Source organism: Bidens hawaiensis, unplaced genomic scaffold, assembly GCF_021521415.1.
Source record: "Bidens hawaiensis isolate Kalapana, Puna unplaced genomic scaffold, B.hawaiensis_p1.1 tig00055357_1, whole genome shotgun sequence".
Classification (NCBI taxonomy): Eukaryota; Viridiplantae; Streptophyta; class Magnoliopsida; order Asterales; family Asteraceae; genus Bidens; species Bidens hawaiensis.
Window position 1 is genome coordinate 30,950 of NW_027506333.1, and position 22,789 is coordinate 53,738.

Sequence of the window (22,789 nt, forward strand, 5' to 3'; positions counted from 1 at the left end):
CCAAGTCTGGTCTTTCCTTCAAATATCTAAAAATTCTCTTCATAGCATTCATATGGGAGACTTTTGGATTTGATTGGAATCTTGCACACACACATACAGCAAACATAATATCTGGTCTTGTTGCAGAAGGTACATCAGGGATCCAATTTTGACCCTGTATTCATGTTCATCAACAGGCTCCCCCTCTTCATCAGCAATCATCTTTTCTTTAGTGTCCATTGGAGTTGAAGCAGTTTTGTACTCATGACAGTTGAACTTGTTCAAGATTTCCTGCACGTATTTGGTTTGGTAAATGAAAATCCCTTCAGCTTTCTGTTGAACTTGCAGTCCAAGAAAGAAGTTCATTTCTCCCATAGAGCTCATGTTGTATTTGGATTTCATTACCCCTTCAAACTCCATGCACATTTGTTCATTTGTAGATCCAAAGATGATGAATTTCAAATCATCCAATTTCTCAAGAAGTTCAATCTCTGCAGCCTGAAAGAAGCACACTACATCATCCAATTTCAAATAATTGAAGTTGTGCTTCTGAAGGATGAATTTGCAAGCAGTGTACCATTCTTTTGGCATTGAGTTGAGCAACTTGGTATTCAAGTCAAAGTCAGTCATGACATAGTCTGTGGTTCTGAGATCATTCACTATTGCTAAGAACCTTTCAAGAATGGACTTCAACCTTTCTCCATCTTTATACTTAAACCTCTCTAACTGTTATTTTAGTCTCTGCTTCTTGATGTTTTTGAGCTCAATGTTTCCTTCAAACATTTCAAGTATTGCATCATACATTGCCTTTGCGGTGGCATGATGTCCAACATGGTAAGTATCTCCCAAGACAGACCTAACTTTAACATTGCTAAAGCCTTGTCATCTACTTTTTCATTCTTTCTCTCACAGCCGCAGTTGCAGCTAGATTTGCACCATCCTCTTCAGTGCCTTGTGGACCTTCCTTGATTGACTTCCACATATCCACATCATTATAGCAAACGACAGCTTCAAACAAGACCTTCCATTTTGTGAAATTTTCCTGTCCACACAGTCTAGGAATATTTTTAGTAGACACTTCTTGTTCTTCGTAACCAGACATTTTGAGAAATCAAAAATAGTTTCTTTGAAAAAACAGAGTTAAAAAATAATCAGATCTGAAAACCGGTTGTTCAGATCCGATGTGTCTGATGCTATTAGAACAAGATTTATATATAAAAATTAAAGCTTTAAATAAAATAAGGAAGAGAATACACCAAAAGATTGTAGATCTGGAAGAAAAATGAAGAACAGAGCTGCTGACGTCACTTTTCTATGAAACAGTGGTCTGCTTACGTCATCTTTCTTCAAATCTTCAATCAGCAACAAGAATCTTTCCAAAATAGCAGCAACAAGCTCTGATACCACTTGTCAGGTCCCCGATTTCAGGTAGATCTTACTCAAATCAAGTCATAACTCACACAAATAAATGTGTCGACAAGGGAGTTAATGGCGGGTTTCTATATTTAGAAAGATTACCGTTTGTTAAAGGCGGAATCAATAACAAACGATGTGGTTGCTAAACAATAATCAAAGGTAACTAACACACACAAGATTCACTCAAAAGATTTCCATTCATATAATGTTCATCATACAAATGATAATCGATTTAGGGTTTCTTGATAGGAAAGTTATATCTGTACGATTCTAAGACAGCCGTCACACTCACAAATATTCTCTCTGAATTAATGAGTCTGTCTGTCTTAGGAGGCGTGCCCTAAATTATTCCTTTTATAGGCCTGACACCTCATTTACAGCTGTCATTCCTTCTAGAAACCCTAAATGCTAAAACATATTCAAATTACATATTCAAAATTATTCTAAGTGTAAAACAAGTCTTCCGGGTAGGCTTTGCAACAATATTCATTTTCTGAGTAGACTCTGTGCTCTGCCTTCCTTCAGCACTTGGTAACATAGATGTGTGTCCGGGATTAGTTTCCGGATAGACTTTACTTGAAGAGTATTTTACCAAGTAAAATACTCACCGGGTAGACTTCAATCTTCTTGACTTTGCCAGACAAACCCTTACGAGCAACCTTGTTCTTCAATGGTACCTTCAACTCTTTACTTGAGAATAGCTTATTAGCAAAGTGTGCTCGACAGCACTGTTCCTTGCTTGAGTTGAACCTTGCCCGATGTTACTTAGAGATATTTCATTAAAACATCAAGCCTACTTGGACCACTGTATTATTAATGAATACCTTGCCTGGTCTTCCAATCACTTGGCTTCATGAGCTTGGTTAGCCAAAAGCTTACTCGGAAGTAAACCATACTTGGCTATGAAGAACAGACTTGCTTGATATAGTGATCCTTGCCCGGATTGACATAAACTAGTGAACCTTGTCTGGTAATACACTAATTTGCAAACCCTGCTCGGATATCCACTAAAGAAGACTTCTTGAAGATAACCTTGCCCGATAGACAAAATATCATGCCCGGCTAAGTAAAAGCTTGCTCGGAGGTCTAAGGTGTGCCCGGATCCATACTTAGCGAATTTTGAGGAGGTTGAGAAGATTCCAATCTTCCATATATCTCACTTAGGTCAAATCTTTGACTCAACAGTTTTGCCTAACTGGTCCTTGAACATCATATTCACCAATCTATGATATGTTGCCCCTGCATTTCTTAGTCCAAAAGGCATAGCAATATAACAGTATATGCTGGTAGGAGTCATGAATGCTGTATCCTCTTGATCAGATGGTTCTATCTGAATTTGTTGAAATCCAGAGGAAGCATCCATAAACGTAAGTAATTCATGTTCTGCCGTTTCAACCACCATGGAGTCTATATGTGGTAATGGGAAAGGATCTTTGGGGCATGCCTTATTTAAATAGGTGAAATCGACACACACCCTCCACTTTCCATTCTTTTTAGAAGCGACAACCACATTAGCCAACCATCAAGGATACTTAACCTCTCTGATCATACCGGCCTTAAGATGTTTTTCAACTTCTTCTTTTATGATCGCGTTCCTCTCAGGAGTGAATTTCCTTCGCTTCTGATGGACGGGTTTAATAGATAAATCAAGACCTAACTTGTGAGTAATTACCTCCTTAGAAATACCTGTCATGTCTGAATGTCTGAAGGCAAACGTAGACTTTCTTCTTTTTAGGAAGGATACCATATCCTCCTTGATCTCACTAGGGATAATGGATCCTAGGAAAACTTTCACATGGATCCTCAGGATCCAAGGATACTTATTTTATGTCTGGCTCCCGAGCTTCCAGCACGTCCCTAAGATGCTGCTGTGGTTGCTATGCTATCGTCTGCTTGGCTGTCGGCTTCATAGATGAATAATAGTAGTTCTTGGCCTCCACCTGATCACCGTCTATCCTTACTACTCCCCAAGGGGTCGGTAATTTGATGCACTGATGGTAAGTAGAAGCTACCGCTTTCATTCAATGTAGCCAAGGCCTGCCCAAAATAATATTGCAACAAGATAGGTTATCAATAACACAGAATCTTTGGTAAGAATTAACCCTTCGATGTATATTGGGAGGTTATTGTCCCCCAATGTTTTCTGTTGGGTTTTAACAAAGATTATCAAAGTTATATAAACCCATTTATATGAAAACCGCAGCGGATTAATTAGTTTAAAATCTTGTTATATTGATTAATATAAAACCCGTTTTATATGTAAAACCCAAACCCCGGATCCATATACGAATTTGCATGCATATAAAACAACATCCATAGGGGGTTTATGTAATACAACCTTTCAAGATGCAAGAAAGATGAAGGAGATGACGGTTTGAATAGCAAGCCTTCAATGGAGAAGTGCCTCAAGCTTGTATACCCTCCAAGCCTTTAACAAACACCTTGTATGCTAGTATTTGTACTTAGAAAACCAATTTCTTGTTCTTGTTCTTCCCTTGGCCAAAAATTGGAAGAAAGAATGAGAGAGTTTACTTGTGTGTGTGAGAGAGAAGGTGAGAGTGAAACATAACTCATCCACCAACAATAATCCTTGCATGTCCTAGTAAATAACAAACTAATAAAGACAAGAGAGAGAGAGAAAGGAAAAGGGGTGGCCCACTTTTGGTTTCCCTCCAACAAACTCAAAATGTCAAGTATTATTATTTGTTACTTATGTAATATTGACTATCAAGGTTTTGTAACATGTATTATGTAACATGTATTTTATGTTTGTTATTTAACCAATTTAAATAACAACATAAAATACTTTCTCTCAAAATATAAATTAACCATATAATTGATATATATATATTACACAAGTGCAAATATCTAGAAACCCTTTTCTAAATATTCTAAGTGTTGATATTTATTTATTAGATCATATCTTAAATAAATATCATGGTGTTTGTCTAGCTTGTTATTGGGTATGACCCGACTTGGATCATAACGTACTAGCCACATCAACTCTAATATGTGTCTTAGGCAGACCGATTCCTATAATCTCCCACTTGCACAAGATACAGAGAAGATTGATGCAAGTAGCAAATACCGGCTAACAACGGTTTTCTACCCCTAATACGTATGACGAAGTGCCATTCAATAACATCATCCCCTTCAAGTCCCTTACTTGAAATGATTTAGGTGAATCTATCATTTATCCTTTTTCCACAAATGTCATGTTAAATCCAGAGACACAGAGTGATCATTCTCTGTCGATTTAACTTTTCAGGCCTTAGACATTTAACTCTCAACGAATAAGAGGGACAAATCCCCTATTGACTACATACGTCTCTCACTATCACCTTGTACTACACTTGAGCTCAGCCTTATGTACTGACATGTTTCAGAGCAGTGAAGAACTAAGTCAAAGTATAATAGTCGATGAATATCAAGACCCAATATGTATCTCAGGTCGGAGGATACTATGATGTTCGCCTTTACTCAAATTTACTTATGATCACAAATCACAAGGATTCCATGCAGTAAAATTTGAGGGCGGGTCAATCCAATATTTATCCCATAAATATCTATGAACCTTGGCAGCAAACCCTTTGCTATATTCATACCTTATGAATATCTACCAATCCAAGTTCATAGTAGCTCACTTTCATATTTGTTCCCACAAGTATGATCCACTACGGACGTTTAGAATAATTCAATTATTCACGGATTTAAACATGCTAAAATGGAACATAACTCAAGAACATGATCATAACCAAAACCATATGATTGAGTTAAAATAAAATTGTTCTGATATCCAAATACAAAATTTGATCTTCGAAGTCCTAAGGCGCAAGTATGACCCTCATGCTTCGGCCTTTCAAGGAGCTTCGTGAGTGGATCCGCAATGTTTTGATCAGTGTGAACTTTGCGAATACATATATTTCCTTTTTCAACTTCATCCCTTACGTAGTTGATACTCCGCTCAATGTGCCTAGTCTTTTGATGTGCACGGGGTTCCTTGATTTGAGCAAGTGCACCCTCGTTGACACAAAAGATTTCTAGAGGGTCCTGAATGGTACGGACTACCCCTAGATCGGCAATGAACTTTCTGATCAACGCAGCTTCTTGAGATGCCAAGGAGGCGGCGATGTATTCCGATTCAGTGGTGGACAAGGCTACCACGTCTTGTTTTGCACTCTTCCAAGAGACAGCACCACCATTTAGAACGAAAACATATCCCGGTTGTGATCGAGAATATCTCAATCAGTTTGGAAACTCGCATCAGTGTAACCCTTTACAACGAGTTCCTCCTCACCAGAGCCATATATAAGAAACATATCCTTAGTCCTCCTAAGGTATTTCAATATGCTCTTAACCGCCATTCAATGGCTAGTTCCCGGATTTTGTTGGTATCTACTTGTCATGCTCAAGGCGCATGACACATCCGGTCTGGTGCATATCATTAGGGCTGTAAATGAACCGAACGAACATGAACGAGGCCTTGTTCATGTTCGTTCGTTAAGGAAATAATGTGTTCACGAACGGTTCACGAACACTTACCGAACGAGATTTTATGTTCGTGTTCGTTCATTAACGAAATAAATGTGTTCACGAACGGTTCACGAACATAAACAAACACAAATAAAATCGATAGAGCCTAGAGATTGAGACCGATATATTCATCAATGTGAATAATGAAAGCCTATAAACGAATTGAACGGACACGAACAAGGGATTTTTTGTGTTCGTTCATTTAACTTTAAATGGACACACATACTTAATAGAACAAATATTTATGTTCATGTTTGTTTATTTAAAGCATAAACATTTGTGTTCGTTTAAGTTCGTTTGTTTAAAATCTAAACGAACATCACTGAACAAAGATAAACTAACATATAAGAACAAATGTAAATGACCACAAACAAACATAAGTGAACACACTTAAATGAACACGAATTAACAAATATAAAACTTTTAAGTAGATGACTCATCCAGATAATATGTAATTATTTTCTAATAAATGAACATAAATAAACGAACATTCATGAACATAAATGAACGAACGGAACATGTGTTCATGTTCATTCGTTTAATTAAACGAACACAAATTTTTTGTTCATGTTCGTTCGTTTATTAAATAAACGAACTTCCCGCCGAACGGTTCACGAAAGTTCACCGAACGTTCGGTTCGTTTACATGCCTACATATCATGGCATACATGATGGATCCTATAGCAGATGCATATGGGATTCCACTCATTTTGTCTTGCTCATCCTTTGAGCTTGGACATTGAGAAACACTCAACATTGTTCCTCTTTGAATGGGTACCAAACCTTTCTTAGAGTTTTCCATCTTGAACCTTTTCAAGATTTTGTCAATGTATGCACTTTGATTCAAACCTATCAACCGCCTTGATCTATCCCTAAAGATCCTTATTCCCAGAATATAGGCGGCCTCACCAAGATCCTTGATGGAAAAACAGCTTCCAAGCTAGGCTTTTACACCTTCCAATGTTGGAATGTCATTTCCAAATAGTAGTATGTCATCGACATATAATACCAGAAAGGTAATGATGCTCCCACTAGCTTTCTTATACACACAAGCTTCATCAGCGTTTTTGATGAATCCAAATTTCTTAACCTCATCATCAAAACGGTGATTCCAACTCCTAGATGCTTGTTTCAATCCGTAGATTGATTTCTTCAACTTGCATACTTTATTAGGATGTTGTGGATCGACAAAACCTTCAGGCTGAACCATATAGACATCTTCTTCAAGGTGTCCATTTAGAAAAACAGTTTTGACATCCATTTGCAATATCTCATAGTCATAATATGCGGCTATGGCAAACAATATCCTTATAGACTTTAACATCGCCACGAGCGAGAAAGTTTCATCATAATCAACCCCTTGAGTTTGAGTGAAACCCTTTGCTACAAGTCTAGCTTTATAAGTATCCAAGTTTCCATGCATATCGGTTTTCTTCTTGAAAACCCACTTACTTCCAACCAGTTTGGAATTAAGAGGTCGAGCAACCAGGTCCCATACTTGGTTGTCATGCATGGATTGCATCTCAACGTTCATGGCTTCCAGCCATTTATCACAATCAGATTGTGACATTGCATCTCTGTATGTGGTTGGTTCGTCGGAATCCACCACATAGCATCCATCCATGAAAAATCCATATCTTTCAGGTGGGGTGCTAATTCTACCAGATTTGCGAACGTTTTGTGTGGGTTGATCAACCAATTGATCATTATCAACAACCTCTTGTTGATCATTAGTGTCAACCAAACGTGTATGGGCTTGTGGTTCTCGATCCTCCTCGAGTTCCATAGTTCTATCAGTTCCTTCCATAAGGAACCTTCTTTCCAAGAACTTAGCCTTGCGAGCTATAAACACTTTATGCTCATTTGGATTGTAGAAATTATATTCCATCGAATCTTCGGGATATCCTACAAAGATACACTTAGTGGATTGGATTTCAAGTTTGTATAGGGTGTAGATCTTAACATAAGCCTCACAGCCCCATACCCTTAAATATGATAATGATGGAACCTTTCCATGCCAAATTTCAAAAGGTGTCCTTTCCACTTTCTTGGTTGGTGCCATATTTAAAATACGGGCAGCAGAGATCAGTGCGAAACCCCAAAATGATAGAGGTAATGTGCTTCTAGCCATCATGGATTGAACCATATCCAATAAAGTTCGATTCCTCCTTTCAGACACACCATTATGTTGTGGTGTTCCAGGTGGAGTAAGTTGTGAGACAATCCCACAACTCCTAAGATGTTCTAGGAACGCATCATTGTGGTATTCACCTCCTTTATCGGAACGTAGTACTTTGATTGTTTTGTTGAGTTGATTTTGTACTTCATATTGGAAGACTTTGAACATTTCAAAGGCTTCATTTTTGTATCTTAACAAGAAAACATACCCATAGCGACAGTAATCGTCGGTAAAGGTAATGAAGTATCTTTCACCATTCCTTGTCATTGTCCTTAAAGGACCACATACATCCGAATGTATGATACTAATAAGTCTTTCGCCCTTTCATTAGTTCCACTAAATGGTTCTTTGGTCATTTTTCCCAATAAACAAGATTCACATTCATCAAATAAATCATCACTTGATTTCGAAAGACCATTCTTTTGAAGTGTATGAATGCGATCCTTGTTTATGTGACCAAGGCGACAATGCCAAAGAAATGTTTTACTCAAATCCAATTTGAGCCTTTTGGTGCTTGCTTGGAAAAATGAGTTATCAATGGATGTATTATCATGAACCAATTCATAAATTCCATTAAACAGCATTGCTTTAAAATAAAAGACATCATTCATGAATACATAAAAACCATTGTTTACAAACTTGAAATCATAACCAAATTGTCTTAATACAGAAACAGAGATAATATTCCTAGTCAAACTAGGAGAGTACATAATGTTTTTCAAAATAACTTCCAAACCATTTGGAAGCTTTAAAACATAATCTCCTCGGGCTTGGACGTCAACCTTTGCTCCATTGCCCATGAAGAGACTTATATCTCCTTTCTTGAAATCATTTCTTCTTTTGAACCCCTGCAATGAATTCCAGATATGAGTTCCACATCCGGTATCCAATACCCATGTGTTAGAAAAAATAATATTAAGATCAATATGGATCATGAAAGTTGTACCTGAGGTTTGTCCCGCATCCCTCTTAGCTTTCAACTCCTTGAGATAGGTCGGACAATTTCTCATCCAGTGACCTATCTCCCCACAACCAAAGTACGGATCCTCAGCGCTAACCTTTAGCTTCTTGGGTTTTGGTTCCGCCTTTGCCTTTCCCTTGAACCCCTTCTTGACTTGCCCTTTACCAATGACAACCTTTGCCTTTGGTTCCGGGTGATGCCTTTTCTTCAAGCCACCCTCATTGATCAACGGGTAAAACCTTTTTACCAATGTCGGCTTCAACTGTCTTAAGCATTGCGTGAAGCTCACCAATGCTTTTGTCCCATCCGTTCATGTTGTAGTTCATGACGAATGTCTAAAACCTTTTAGTTAGGCCGTTCAGGATCAAATCCGTGGCTAACTCTTTTGAGACGGGACAGTTAAGCCGTTCAAGCCGATCAATGTGGCTTTTCATCTTAAGCACATAAGATGACATGGATTGGGTTTCTTCCATATAACATGCATGAAGTGCTCGAACCGTTTCGAAGCGCTCCACCCTTGCTTGAGTAAGGAACATTTCCTTAAGCTGGGTTATCATGTCATACGCCCCATGATTCTCGATATCCTTTTGGATCTCGGGAATCATTGTTCCCAACATGAGGCAAGAAACTTGCACCGAATCCTCGGTGTATTTTAGCCAATCCGCATAGGCATCCAAGTTGTTGACATCGGGTTCATTGGGAATAGGATCGTCTAATATATAGGACTTCTTCTCTTGCTTGAGAACAATTCTCAAGTTTCGATACCAGTCCATAAAGTTGTTAAAGTTTAGACGATCCTTATCCAGAATGGATCTAAGTGATAGATTATGCACATGAGGGATAATAGCGTTCTGTTGATTGTTTGCGGCCATCTATAAAGATTTTAACAAAGGTCAATTTAGTATTTTCAATATCAATAAATTTTAATATTTAATACCCTTTAATGTCTCCAAGACAATTATTCATTAAAATCTAGAATCCAACGTTTCATTCAAATACTAGTTAGGTGACCTTTATCCTACTATTCAAATTAACAAGGTAGTCAACGTTTGACAATTGCAACCCTTTGCAACTTCTAGTTTTATGGGATCGGTTAAACATCATATGTTTAGTTGGCATGTTTAATCCCATCAACACCTTTGAACGCCATGTGTCGGTGACCCTATTCACATGGTTTCCAAATCAAGTCATCCTACTTACACACACGTATGAGTTTACACATACAAGTGGTTAGGTGACCCTCATCCCACAAGTATTGTAAAACCACCTTAAGATCACAAGTTTTTTTAGATGTGGTTAGGTGACCCTATTCCACGATTCAAGTCTACAAGTAACTTAAGTGTCGTATAAAAGGATGGTGTTCAACTTGTTTTGAAAGGGATTTTAGTTTTCAAAATTCTAGATTGGAAACCTATTTAATGTACCTTTCATTTGCATGCATTCAAATATATGGTACCTTTGAAAACCAATTTTCAAGTTCCTTTTAATAAAACCCATTTTATTGTGAAATCATTAACCTTTAATAAAACCAGTTTTATTACCTAATGATTTCTAAGGAACCAATTTTATACAAGTTGTTGATATTAAGTTTGTTAATTATCCTTATCCAAATAAGATAAAACAAAATATAAATCAACAATGCAAGCATAAATAAACAACCACAAGTTCATAACCATAGCCACCTAAGATGACAACACTTGTTGACCAAAACATGTGTGCCAAAAGGTCTCTCCTAAGGGACGAGAATAACACAAGGCATGTGTCGGTGAACTCCCACTTGATCCAGCATCCATATGCTTCAAGTGTCCACCTTGTATTGTGAATCTTCCACTTTATTTGGGCTTCCAATTGGGCTCCAACTTCAGCTCCTTGCTTCCATGGGCCTCCAAGTTTGGGCTTTGGTCTTTGGGCTAGAATCCCATCTTGGACTATGAAGTCCATTAAGGCCCAAAACCAAAACCGTAACTATGTTGCTTCTTCTTTTACAAAATAATATATCCTAATACATTTTTTTTCTAGTAAAAGAAATACAACTAATCTACTTATTATTACAAACCAATAAGAATGAATAAATAGATTACAAACCCAAATAAAATAATATTACAACCAAATTGAATATTGAATAAATCACAACACAAACACACATCCTAACACAAGGTCATGGCTAGGTTATGAACATCCAAATGCACATCCAAATATGCAAGTATTACATGTCTAAAATGGTTCCCCTTGTGAACCTCAAACTTTCGGCCAAGGATAAGAAAACCGAAAGTTTCGGGTTTTGTCCAAACAAAAATATCCAATCATCCAAATGACTTGATTCTTCAAGATTATCACATGCATGTAAAGTATAACCTTGATGAACTAAGGGGTAACCAAAAGCCCCAATAAATTCGGCCATATGGTGAACCACACCATAAAACCCGAAAATTTTTAGATCTATTGATGCATGTATCCGTATAAGCGGCTCTTGATGCCATTGTTGGGTTTTAACAAGATTATCAAAGTCATTTAAACCCATTTATATGAAAAATGCAGCAGATTAATTAGTTTAAAATCTTGTTATATTGATTAATATAAAACCCATTTTATATGTAAAACACAAGCCCCGGATCCATATACGAATTTGCATGCATACAAAACAACATCCATAGGGGGTTTATATAATACAACCTTTCAAGATGCAAGAAAGATGAAGGAGATGACGGTTTGAATAACAAGCCTTCAATGGAGAAGTGCCTCAAGCTTGTATACCCTCCAAGCCTTCAACAAACACCTTGTATGCTAGGATTTGTACTTAGAAAACCTCTTTCTTGTTCTTGTTCTTGTTCTTGTTCTTCCCTTGGCTGAAAATTGGAAGAAAGAATGAGAGAGTTTACTTGTGTGTGTGAGAGAGAAGGTGAGAGTGAAAAATAACTCATCTACCAACAATAATCCTTGTATATCCTAGTAAATAACAAAATAATAAAGACAAGAGAGAGAGAGGGGACAAAGGGTGGCCCACTTTTGGTTTCCCTCCAACAAACTCAAAATGTCAAGTATTATTATTTGTTACTTATGTAATATTGGCTAGCAAAGTTTTGTAACATGTATTATGTAGCATGTCTTTTATGTTTGTTATTTAACCAATTTAAATAACAAAATAAAATACTTTCTCTCAAAATATAAATTAACCATATAATTTATATATATTACACAAGTGCAAATATCTAGAAACCCATTTCTAAATATTCTAAGTGTTGATATTTATTTATTAGATCATATCTTAAATAAATATCATGGTATTTGTCTAGCTTGTTATTGGGTATGACCCGACTTGGATCATAACGTACTAGCCACATCAACTCTAATATGTGTCTTGGGCAGACCGATTCCTACATTTTCTTGGTTTCTCCACTGAATCCAACTAACACCGACGTCCTTGGAATGATCTTCGAATCCGGGATATTCATCTTCTGAAGCATATTGTGTTGGATGATATTGACCGAGCTTCCACCATCGACTAGGACCCTGCGTACATAATGGTTAGCAATAAACAATGAGACAATCAAACTGTTGTGGTGTGGATCCTGGACGGTTGATTTATCTTCTTCATTGAAGAAGATCCTTTTGTCAGTCGTCATAGTGGTGGATATAACAGGTCGTTCCCCGTTATCCAACTTGGTCTACTCGGCGAGCCTTTTTGCTGCGGAGAAGGAAGTTCGACATATGTCTGAGCCACCGGAAATGAAGTTGATTACGTGTACGTCTGGTGGGGGCGGAGTTGCTTTTTGAGGAACCTCTTCAGGATCCTGGATCCTGGACTTTTTTCTTCCCAAGAGCTCCTTGAAGTGGCCTTTGCTCAGGAGGTATCCAATTTCCCTCCTTAGGCCAATACACTCATCAGTCAAATGGCCGAAGTCCTCATGGAATGCATACCATTTGGACTTGTCTTTGAAGGATGTTGTTTTCTCGTTCTTTCGAGGCCACCTTGCCTTCTCACCTAGATCCTTCATGGCACAAGTTAAACCATGAGTATCTGCTGAGAAGCAATATTTTGAGATGCTCGGGTAGTCTTCATTGTCATCATCTCCTTCTTCTACAGCTCGGACATTCTGATTGTTGAATTTGGAGTAGGGTCTCGTGTTATTGTTCTTGAACGAGGATCCTTGTTTCTTGTCGGGAGTTTCTTGTTTCGTTTGAACCCCTGATCGTTCCTGGATCCTCTTGTCATCCTCTAGCCTTATGAATTTGAGTGCCCTATTTCTGACTTCATCTAAAGTCCTGCAAGGAGTCATCACAAGATCATCATAAAAGGGGGAGCCCCTTTGAAGTCCCATCTTGAAGGCTTCAACGGCCGTAGCCATATCAAGATTTGGGATTTCAAGGACTTCCCTACCAAACCTTGTAACAAAATCCCTAAGGGATTCATCAGAAGGTTGGACAACTAGATATAAATCACTAGTCAACTTTTCAAATTTCCTACTACAAGAAAATTGACTATTGAACAAGTTAACTAAATGCGAAAATGAAGTAACAGAGTAAGGAGGAAGACTTAGCAGCCATTTAAGTGTAGATCCTGTTAGTGTGGATCCGAAACCCTTGCATAGACAAGCCTCCTTGAGTTTTTCAAGGATTGGGTTGATCTCCATCCTCTCCCTATATTGAGCTACATGTTCTTCAGGATCAGTTGTTCCATCACACACCTTCATGTTGGGGGTCTGAAATCTTTCTGGGATTTCAGCATCACAAATAGGTGGAGCGAATTTGGACAACTTGTGACTTCGTTCTGGAATCTCAGGGATCGGTCGAACCACCCCTGGCACGCTGGATATCATATCCTTAAGCTTATGCAATTCCTTTGCCATAGCTTGGTTGATACCTGCAGCCTGCATAGGACCAAGATTAGCATCTAAGGATATAGGATTATATGCGTTATCTCTTTGTTGCGTGAATGTCGATATCCCAGAACAATAGCTGTGATACGAGGCGTCTGCTACAGGAGTTGGTCCACCAGAAGCTATGGTCTGCATGGGGATTATATCTCTTTCATGGACCTCGGAGGAACGCTGATGTTGAACTCCTAAGGATCCTTGATCCTGGAAGAAGGATCCTTGAGGCTGGGAATTATAGGATCCTTGGTGGCACACCCCCGAGGATCCTGGTTGGATCCTCTCTGGAACATGGAGGATCCTTGACCCTGCTGACCCATCGATCCTGAATTAAGGATTGATGACCCTTGCTGAAAGATCGAGGATCCTTGAATCTGTTGACCAATTGACCTCGGATCTAGGATGGATGATCCCGGCTGAAAGATTGAGGGACCTTGAGTCTGTTGACCCATGGATCCCTGTTGAAGGATAGATGATCCTTGCGTGAACTGAACCAGGGACTTTGGAGTGGTGAAATCCAACATCCTAGGCACCAAGGGAGTCTGATCCTCCGCTGGCCTCTTAGTCCTCTTGAGGTCTTCTATCTCCCGAAGGATCTTCTGGTTAGTCTTGTTTTGCTGCTCCATGTATGCTTTAACATGTGAAAACATAGCAGAAACATCATTGTTAGTATTAACCACCAAAGTGACAGTAGTGGTTTTCGAGCTCTGGTAGACTGGTAGTTGTGTCTTGTTTCCAGCAGCAGCAGCTCGTGGTGCTCCCGTGATTGGCGGAGGCATCGGCGGCAAAGTTCTTGATGAGAGAGGAACCGAAGATGGCATGGTTGATGAAGTAGAGGTTGATTAAGAGGCCATTGATGGTGATATGGGTATGAAATATTGAAAATTGATGGGAAATAATCTGGATTATAGCACCAATTGCCCCACGGTGGGTGCCAAATTGTTTTGGACAAAAATCTACTAAGGATAATGTATCAAAATCTGTAATTGTGAGGTATAGTGCTATGGTATTAACAACGATTGTATAAATGAAATAGAGATGAACAACGTGATTTGTTGCGAGGAAAAACCCCTTGATCTTGATTAGATCAAAGGAAAAAAAACCCGGGTGATGACAATTGTCTATCACCACTTTATTAATATAATAATCGGGTTACAATGGTGGAGTTTATGATCAAAGGTTACAAGAAAACTAAGTGTGTGTATACTGCTAGAGAGAGTTCTTGACAGAGTATTTGTGAATGTATGTCGTCAGTGAATGAATGTGTATGTTGTGAAGTGACCTAACTTTGATCATTACTCGGTATTTAACAAAAATAACAACTAACTAATATCTCTTACTAATCCGCCATCTTTCCACTCACTTCCCTCGTGCCATTTGACCACGTGCTTTGAGAAGTCTAGTAGCGAAATAGGTGGTAGACTAGATTTTGGAGCCGTTGCACTTGTTGACTAACAACCTACACACGATAAACAATTGTTAATGATACCAATTGCTGAGGATCCTTCATCCTGCCGCAGCTCCGCAGTTCTTCAGAAGGATAACGGATCCAACCTCCATATCAAGAATAACGTATCCTCAGTAGTTAATTATTTGAGGCTCAACAGATATCATTTGGTGTAATTTGTGGGTGAACTTGCGTGGATTTATGTTTGTTTGTCTATTAATGTCCGTTAGTGTTTGTGTGCTCGTTTGTCAATTAGTGTTTGTTTGTTCATTAGTATTTGTTAGCGTTTGCTTACAATACTAACGGAAATGGATAAATTCAATTTCTTAATGAACGGACACGGACACGAATTTTCGTTTGATAGAGTGCTTTGTGAACCATCCGTTTGTTAGACAAAAAGTTAACGGAAAAACACAAACAAAGTCTCGTCCGGTTCAGTTCGGCCCGCTTAAGGAGTCTACAAAGCCAAAAACAGGACGGAGATCGTCTTCTTCATTGTTATCGGAGATGATGAACCCAACTAAATTGGCTCGCAACTTACTACCCTTGTTCAAGAACAGACACAGAGACCTCACCTGTCGTTTACATCCTTCTTCACCCTTGTTCGCCTTTCATCATTTTCAATCACACCCTCTATTTCCTAATAATAATAATAATAATAATTCTTCTCTTAAAACAGCCCCATCTTTCGATTTCTCTTTTGCCCACTACTCCACCGCCACCACCACCAATGCCGTAGCTGAAGACTCCCGCCGCCAAAACCCTAAACAACTCACTCACTGTAATAATCAATCTTTCTTCTTTTGGAATTTTTTTATAATAGTTTTGCATGTCCACCAATTGTTCGACGAAATGTCCCTTTCAAGATTTTAGCTCATTTAATAACAACAAACAATCTTGCAGGTGAAACAAATGATGAGGTGGAACCCATACCCGATGACTTATGGGAAGAAGAAGATGATGAATCTGACCCTCAGGTTTACTCTCTCTCTCTCTCTCTCTCTCTCTCTGCATTTTGTTCCATTATACTAAACCCAATTAGAAACCGCACCAGACCAGAATAACCAAAAATCCCAACCGAACCGCAATAACCAAAAAAAAACCCTGAATCTTAACCATTAAATCAGAACTTATTAGCTCTTAATGATCTAGGCCCAAATGTTCAATATCCAATTAACCATTAACCTTTTTTATAAAAAAAATATTAGGCCCAATATCAATATTTTGGGTCAACTTTTTTTGGCCCAATTAGGAAAACCGAAAGCCAAAAACCAAAATAACCGAAACTGAACGGTTTTGAAAAATCAAAAACTGCAAGTTTGGTTTTCAATTCGGTTTTAGCCCAAAACTGCACTGAACCGCACCACACACACACACACACACTCCTACTATACATCATTTGCTGATTTTGCTTTAAAATTTACAGATTGGAGATGGTGGAAATGGAGGTGGTGTTGTTTTACAAAATTGCCCTTGGGGTGAGAGAGCTCTTTCCATAGCTCAACAAGTGTTGCAACAGTTTGGTGATGACATCAAAATCTTTTCTTTTAAAACGTCTCCTCGAGGATACATTTACGTGAGACTAGATCGACTCTGTAACGAGTAAGATTTTGTATCTGATCTTGTGTTTATCATATTCTTGCCTGACATCTTGTTTATTGGCATGATTTCATGAAGATGCTGTTGTTTTGTTGATATAATGTTTGTGTTTTAGATACGGGTGCCCGAGCATGGAGGATATTCAAAGTTACAATCATGAATACAAGAAGAAACTAGATGAAGCTGGAGATGCTGGTGACATCCCTAATGATTTGGCTCTTGAGGTAACGCTTAAAGTTATTTTGTAATGTTTAGAGATATAACGTCCATAATTTAGGGGTGTCATCGGGTTGGGTTGGTGGATTGAGTTGAATACAACCCATATATCTATCCATGTTAAAAATATTAGTCATTACCCTGACATACTTAAAATCGTGTAACTTGAATCGCCCCCTTAAACTTATTATCTAGACGAGTCAAACAGGTTGGTTGATGGGTTTTAAATGGCTTGTAAAGAGGTTAAACGGGTTGATGGGCTGTAAAGAGGGTAAACAGGTTAACAGACTGTAATGATTAACCTTATAAAAAACGGGCTGACTGAGTGAGCGGTTGAAAAAATGGGTCAAACGAGTTGGCGGGTTGACCTTATAAAAAATATTGATTGAAATTTTAAAAGGGTTAACGGGTCTGCCTGTTTACTTAAGTGGGTTGACGACTTGTTGGGTTGTAATGAGATTGAATGGGTTGATTGTAAAAAGTGGGTCAAACGGATTGGATTTAAATTTTAAAAGGGTTAACAGAATAACGGTCTGTCTATTTACTTAAGCGGGTTGACGACTTGACGGGTTGTTATGAGATTGAATGGGTTGATTTTATAAAAGATATTTTTATAAAGTGGGTCAAACGAATTGGTGGTTTGATTTTATAAAAGATATTTTTGTTGTAATTTTTAAACGGATTTGTGGTCGGCCTGTTTAATTAAACGGGTCGTACTGATATTAAACGGCTTACTGGTTGTAAAAATGGGTCAAACGGGTTGTCAGGCTGACCTTATAGAGATATATTTAATTTTTTATTGTAATAATAAATGTGTTAACGGGCGCCAGGCTTAATATTTAATCAAACAAGTGACGGGTAATGAGGTTAAACGGGTTGACTGGTTGTAAAAAATAAACAGGTTGACTGGCTGTAAAAGATGGGTCAAAAGGGTTGGCTGGTTGACCTTATAGAGATATATTTAATTTTTTATTGTAATAATAAATGTGTTAACGGGTGCCGGGCTGAATGACGGGTAAAGAGGTTAAACGGGTTGACTGGTTGTAAAAAATAAACGGGCTGACCTTATAAAAGATATTTTAATTTTTAATTGCAATTTTAAACAGGTTAATGGGTCAGCCTATTAATTAAATGTGTAAAACATACCAACTCAAAGACAATATGTTTATAAGATTAGTTAGACATGACAAGCCAAAATCTGATTATTTTCTTACTAAATAATTCTTGAAACATGAAAAAACCGTGTGATGTTTTTTTTAAGGTATCGTCTCCGGGAGCAGATCGGCTGCTAAGAATACCAAATGATTTACAACGTTTTGAAAACATGGCTATGCGAGTAAAGTACATAGAACATGATGATTCTAAATCCTCTGCAAAGGAAGGAGTATTCTTTTTGGAATCTATTGAAATGGAATCTGGAAGTTGTGTATGGAAGTTGGCTGATGTAAAAGAAAACCGGTACCCGGCATCTAAAGGAAGACCAATGAGCCGCAAACAAAAGGATTGGAGACTTAAACTGCCGTATGAAAAGCTTGAGCAGGTGACTTTGTATCTTGACTACCACTAATATGTAGTCTTAAGAGTTTCATATTTTTTGTGGGATTTTTAGAAGCTGAACTTTGTAGAATTGACGGGTTGATGCCCTTAGTTGGTCTTGGTTATAAGCGGTTGTAATTCGCTTTGGTTGACCTGATGCAATCTTTTTGGTTTATAAGAAAATTGAAGAAATACGTATTAGAAGTGAAAGGACCCATTGCATTCGATTGTGTAGTTCATTTTGGGTTATAGTTTACCCATGTCGATTATGAATTTACGATTCTAAGCATGTACATTCGGGCTACCCTTTGTCTCTAACGAGTCAAATGGGTAAACTTGAAATATAATTTAGGAGTGAAACGAACTGGTTAAAATCAACTAGGGTATTTACAATAAATATAATCTTTTAGTATATTTAAAACTTAAACCAATTATGAAACTTAAGGAAAGGCAAACTACGGTATGCATTGCATGTAGTTCTTAAGCTACCCCTTTCACTGATTCATGTTTGTGGTTGTTCGTTTCTGGTCAATCCAAACGGATCAAGTTTCTTTTTAGAACGTGGATTACTCAGAAATATAGCCAGACACATTGCAACAGTGATGCAAAATCTCCCGATGCACTGAAAAAATTTAACAGGCCCACATTGCATCCTTCAGAAGTTCGTGTGTTTCGTGGTCTATTAGTCTATTGGTTCGCCTTCATGATGGCACACACGCGGTGGTCTATTAGTCTATTGGTTCGCCTTCATGATGGCACACAAGCGGGCAGAGTTGATCCAAAACAACAAATTAGTGAATAAGTTTCGTGGTCTGTTAGTTTATTGCTCGCCTTCATGACGGCACACAAGCAGGCAGAGTTGATCCAAAACAACAAATTAGTGAATAACATGCGTAGGTAAATCTAATATCTTCTCCAAGTTGATCTCAAATGGTGGATTTCTAATCTTAATTGACTCGAAGGCAAAGATCATTTGTTCACTAGTACTTGAGAACTTTTGACAAACAATCAAGCTTAATCACAAATATATTTCATGCATTGTTAGGATAATTAATGATCAACTTGTGTGAAAGAATTTCCATTTTCTTAATTTTGTTGCTCCCCAGTTCATTTGCAAACTGGATGGGATACACATGTGGATACCAAATTTAGCCACATGGTTCGTGATTATTCAGGTTATGTACCAGTTGTTTGATAAAACGAGTGAGTGAAAAAGTGGAAGTTTGAACTCAAACCCAAGCAATGATTGATTATAAACAAACATAATATTTGAACATATACACCTTTGAATGGTCTTATATCTAAGTAGTTGTGTTTGGCTTCAACTGCTTTCTGCACTTAACCCCATATGCCCATCACAAATTGTGCTTTATCTAATTGCATTAGTTAGCAGAGGATTGTTAGGTCCAAGGAGTTTACTTACCCAGCAATGGGTTCTCACGTTTATAGAAAACAAGTTCTGTGTAAACTAACAAGCCTCATAACAATTTGCTTTTGTAAAACATAGCAAGAGTCTAGAGAAAGTTTGATAAAAAATTCACAATAGAACATAACAATTAACTATTACTCTGCTTCAATGATTCTGCTTCAGCCACAGCCATCGGGTCATCCTTGGTGTCGGGGTCATCTTTCTCACCTTCCCGTTCTTCTGCAAGTTGTTTCCTATGCAATTCCTCTGCAACCTTCAGTGCAGTCTGGTTTTCCTTTTGAATTCTTTGCATTTCTTCTTCTTGTTGCTGTCTTTCAAACCACGTGTCCGCATCGGCCCAGACTGTAATTCAAGAATCACAGGTGAAGTTAGTTCAAGAATATGAACAGTTAAATGCGATTCACATTTATGATTTAACTGGCAGTAACTAATAGATATGTTTTGACCTGACATTAAACATATTTATATATATTTTTTAAAATGGCTTGTTTTGACCTGAACCCAGTTTGACCAAAACCCGCAGACTTGTAAATGAACCGAACAAAGCATGTTCTTGTCCGTTCATTTAAGTTTAACTGAACAAAACAATTAAACGATCAGGGTTTTCAAGTTCATGTTCATGCTTAAAGAAAATGAATATGTCTGTGTTTGTTTATAACAGAAGTGAACATAGATGAACGAACAAAACTAAGCTAAAAACCAGTTAAAACTAACATGGTGAACAATGTGTTGCGCCTAAAAAGTAATTAAAGCTAAGCTAAGTTTTAATGGGCCCTAAGAGCTTAAAAGTACTTTTTAATAAATAAAATTAAATGAATTTTTAGGCATTTATAACAGCACCAATCTCCACCATAAACACTTAATTTCATGAATCTGAAAGCTAATTTTTTAAAAAAATAAAAGTTTCTAATACCTATCACTAAACATAAAACCGTGCCTGCTATTTCATCGCTATCACTACGTAGTGTATAGGTAGCTTGTCGCTATTGTTCGTTATTCGCTATTATCAACTATGCATAAGTGAATGGGTTCATGTTAATGCCCAATATTTTCTGTTCATGTTCGCCCGTTATTGAGTAAACAAACTCCCTGCCAAACGATTCAAACCGTTCACAGAAGTTCAGCTCATGTACAAGCTTAAAAACCTGTTTTGCCCGTGAAGAAACACCGGCCCAATCGGCTTAGCAGACGCGGGAACCCAAACAACCAATTTGCAAACAAATTCAGAAACCCTAATCTTAAAGAATAACAGAGTAGGGTTTTAGTGAAACATAAACATACTAGGTTGAGCAGCCCATCCCTGTTCACCGCCCTTAATCTTCTCCGGCAAGGCGTAATTGACGGTGAGTACACGGCCGTAGAGCTCAGCACCGTCCATGTTATCCATGGCAGCGGCGGCATCTTCTCGCTCAAGAAACGTGACAAAGCCAAAGGAGCGGTGCTTCTGTGTGGCCTGATCTAACGGTGTCTTGACATCCTTAATGTCTCCGAAGGGGATGAAGGCTGAATGGAGTATGGTTTCGTTCACTTCCTCCGCCAGCCCACCTAATCAAATATTCAATTACAGGTATGAGTATGAATATGAATATAGAACTAGGGAAAAGGGTGTGTTTCTTACCGACGTACAGGGTGTTCTTCTGCACCTGTTGGTTCATTCTTTTCTTGTCTGGAGGAACACCGTGACTCAAGTCTCCTACTAAATATTGACGAAACCCGGCCCGACTGAACAAACCTAGACACGGCTGGCTAATCCAATGGAAGGGTTTTCTTCTTTTTTCCGGGTCAAAACAGGTTTCAGGTTGAAACAAGTTTCGGATTGCAATGAGATTTGGCATTACTAATATACCTTTTGTTTGACTCATGTGTTAGCAGGGGTGGACCTAGCTTAGGAGCCGCTACCCCTCAACGCTGGTGGTGTAAAAAACAAATTGGTCGGTTTACGTGTTTTGTTACCCCTGGAAAAAAATAATGTTACCCCTTGTTAGAGGTGCACATCGTAACCGGTTTCTAACCGGTTAGAACCCAGTCCAATAACCGGTCTAAGGAAACCCGGTTAGTAACCGTTTCTAACCATCAGTTAGAAACCGGTTATTCTTTTTCTCCGTAGAACCCGGTTAGTAACCGGTTTTTATAAACTGGTTTTTAAAACCGGTTAGTAACGCAAACAAGTTAAAAATAGCCGTTTTTACCATTTTTTGAGCGTTTGGACTTATTTTAAACCTCCTTATTGGTATAAATAGGTATTGGGTGTGTTGGGTTGATTACACCACTTCCCGAGCTCTCAAAAGCGCCAAAAAACCACCAAATCCGCCAAACCGAACTCAAAAACCACTTCCAAAATGCAAAAAATATGGCTACACTTGAACACCTTGGTTTAACCGTCAAGAGAATTGTCTCAACAAACCGAGACAAAACCCTTTGGTATAATTTCGACAAGTGCGAAATGTCGAACGGGACGTTCAAGGCTCGGTGCAAAAAATGTGGAAAATTTTACGCACAAGAATCGAACTCCACTTTAAGGCTTCACCTAGAAAAACATTGTCAAGTCATGAAAAGCAATCCGACCACAGATCAAGCTGTCACACCCCGACCAAAGGCGGCGGAACATGCCAGGGTGCAACGGA

At 38.2% G+C, this 22,789-nt stretch overlaps 2 protein-coding genes across 2 annotated transcripts; one reads left to right on the forward strand and one right to left on the reverse strand.

Annotated features, from left to right (window-relative positions):
- Positions 1-15,892: 15,892 nt before the first annotated feature.
- On the forward strand, positions 15,893-19,196 carry LOC143617547 (uncharacterized). Its single transcript, XM_077090072.1, has 5 exons — positions 15,893-16,166; positions 16,289-16,362; positions 16,812-16,987; positions 17,100-17,208; positions 18,462-19,196. Exons 1-5 carry the CDS (start codon positions 15,893-15,895, stop codon positions 18,765-18,767), a joined length of 939 nt encoding a protein of 312 aa, XP_076946187.1. The 3' UTR covers positions 18,768-19,196.
- An 894-nt stretch (positions 19,197-20,090) lies between these two features.
- Positions 20,091-22,000, reverse strand: LOC143617548 (uncharacterized). The gene is made up of 3 exons (XM_077090073.1): positions 21,784-22,000; positions 21,447-21,710; positions 20,091-20,507 (listed from the first exon to the last, which is right to left on the reverse strand). The coding sequence occupies exons 1-3, from the start codon at positions 21,998-22,000 to the stop codon at positions 20,293-20,295; spliced, it is 696 nt and encodes a 231-aa protein (XP_076946188.1). The 3' UTR covers positions 20,091-20,292.
- Positions 22,001-22,789: the final 789 nt, after the last annotated feature.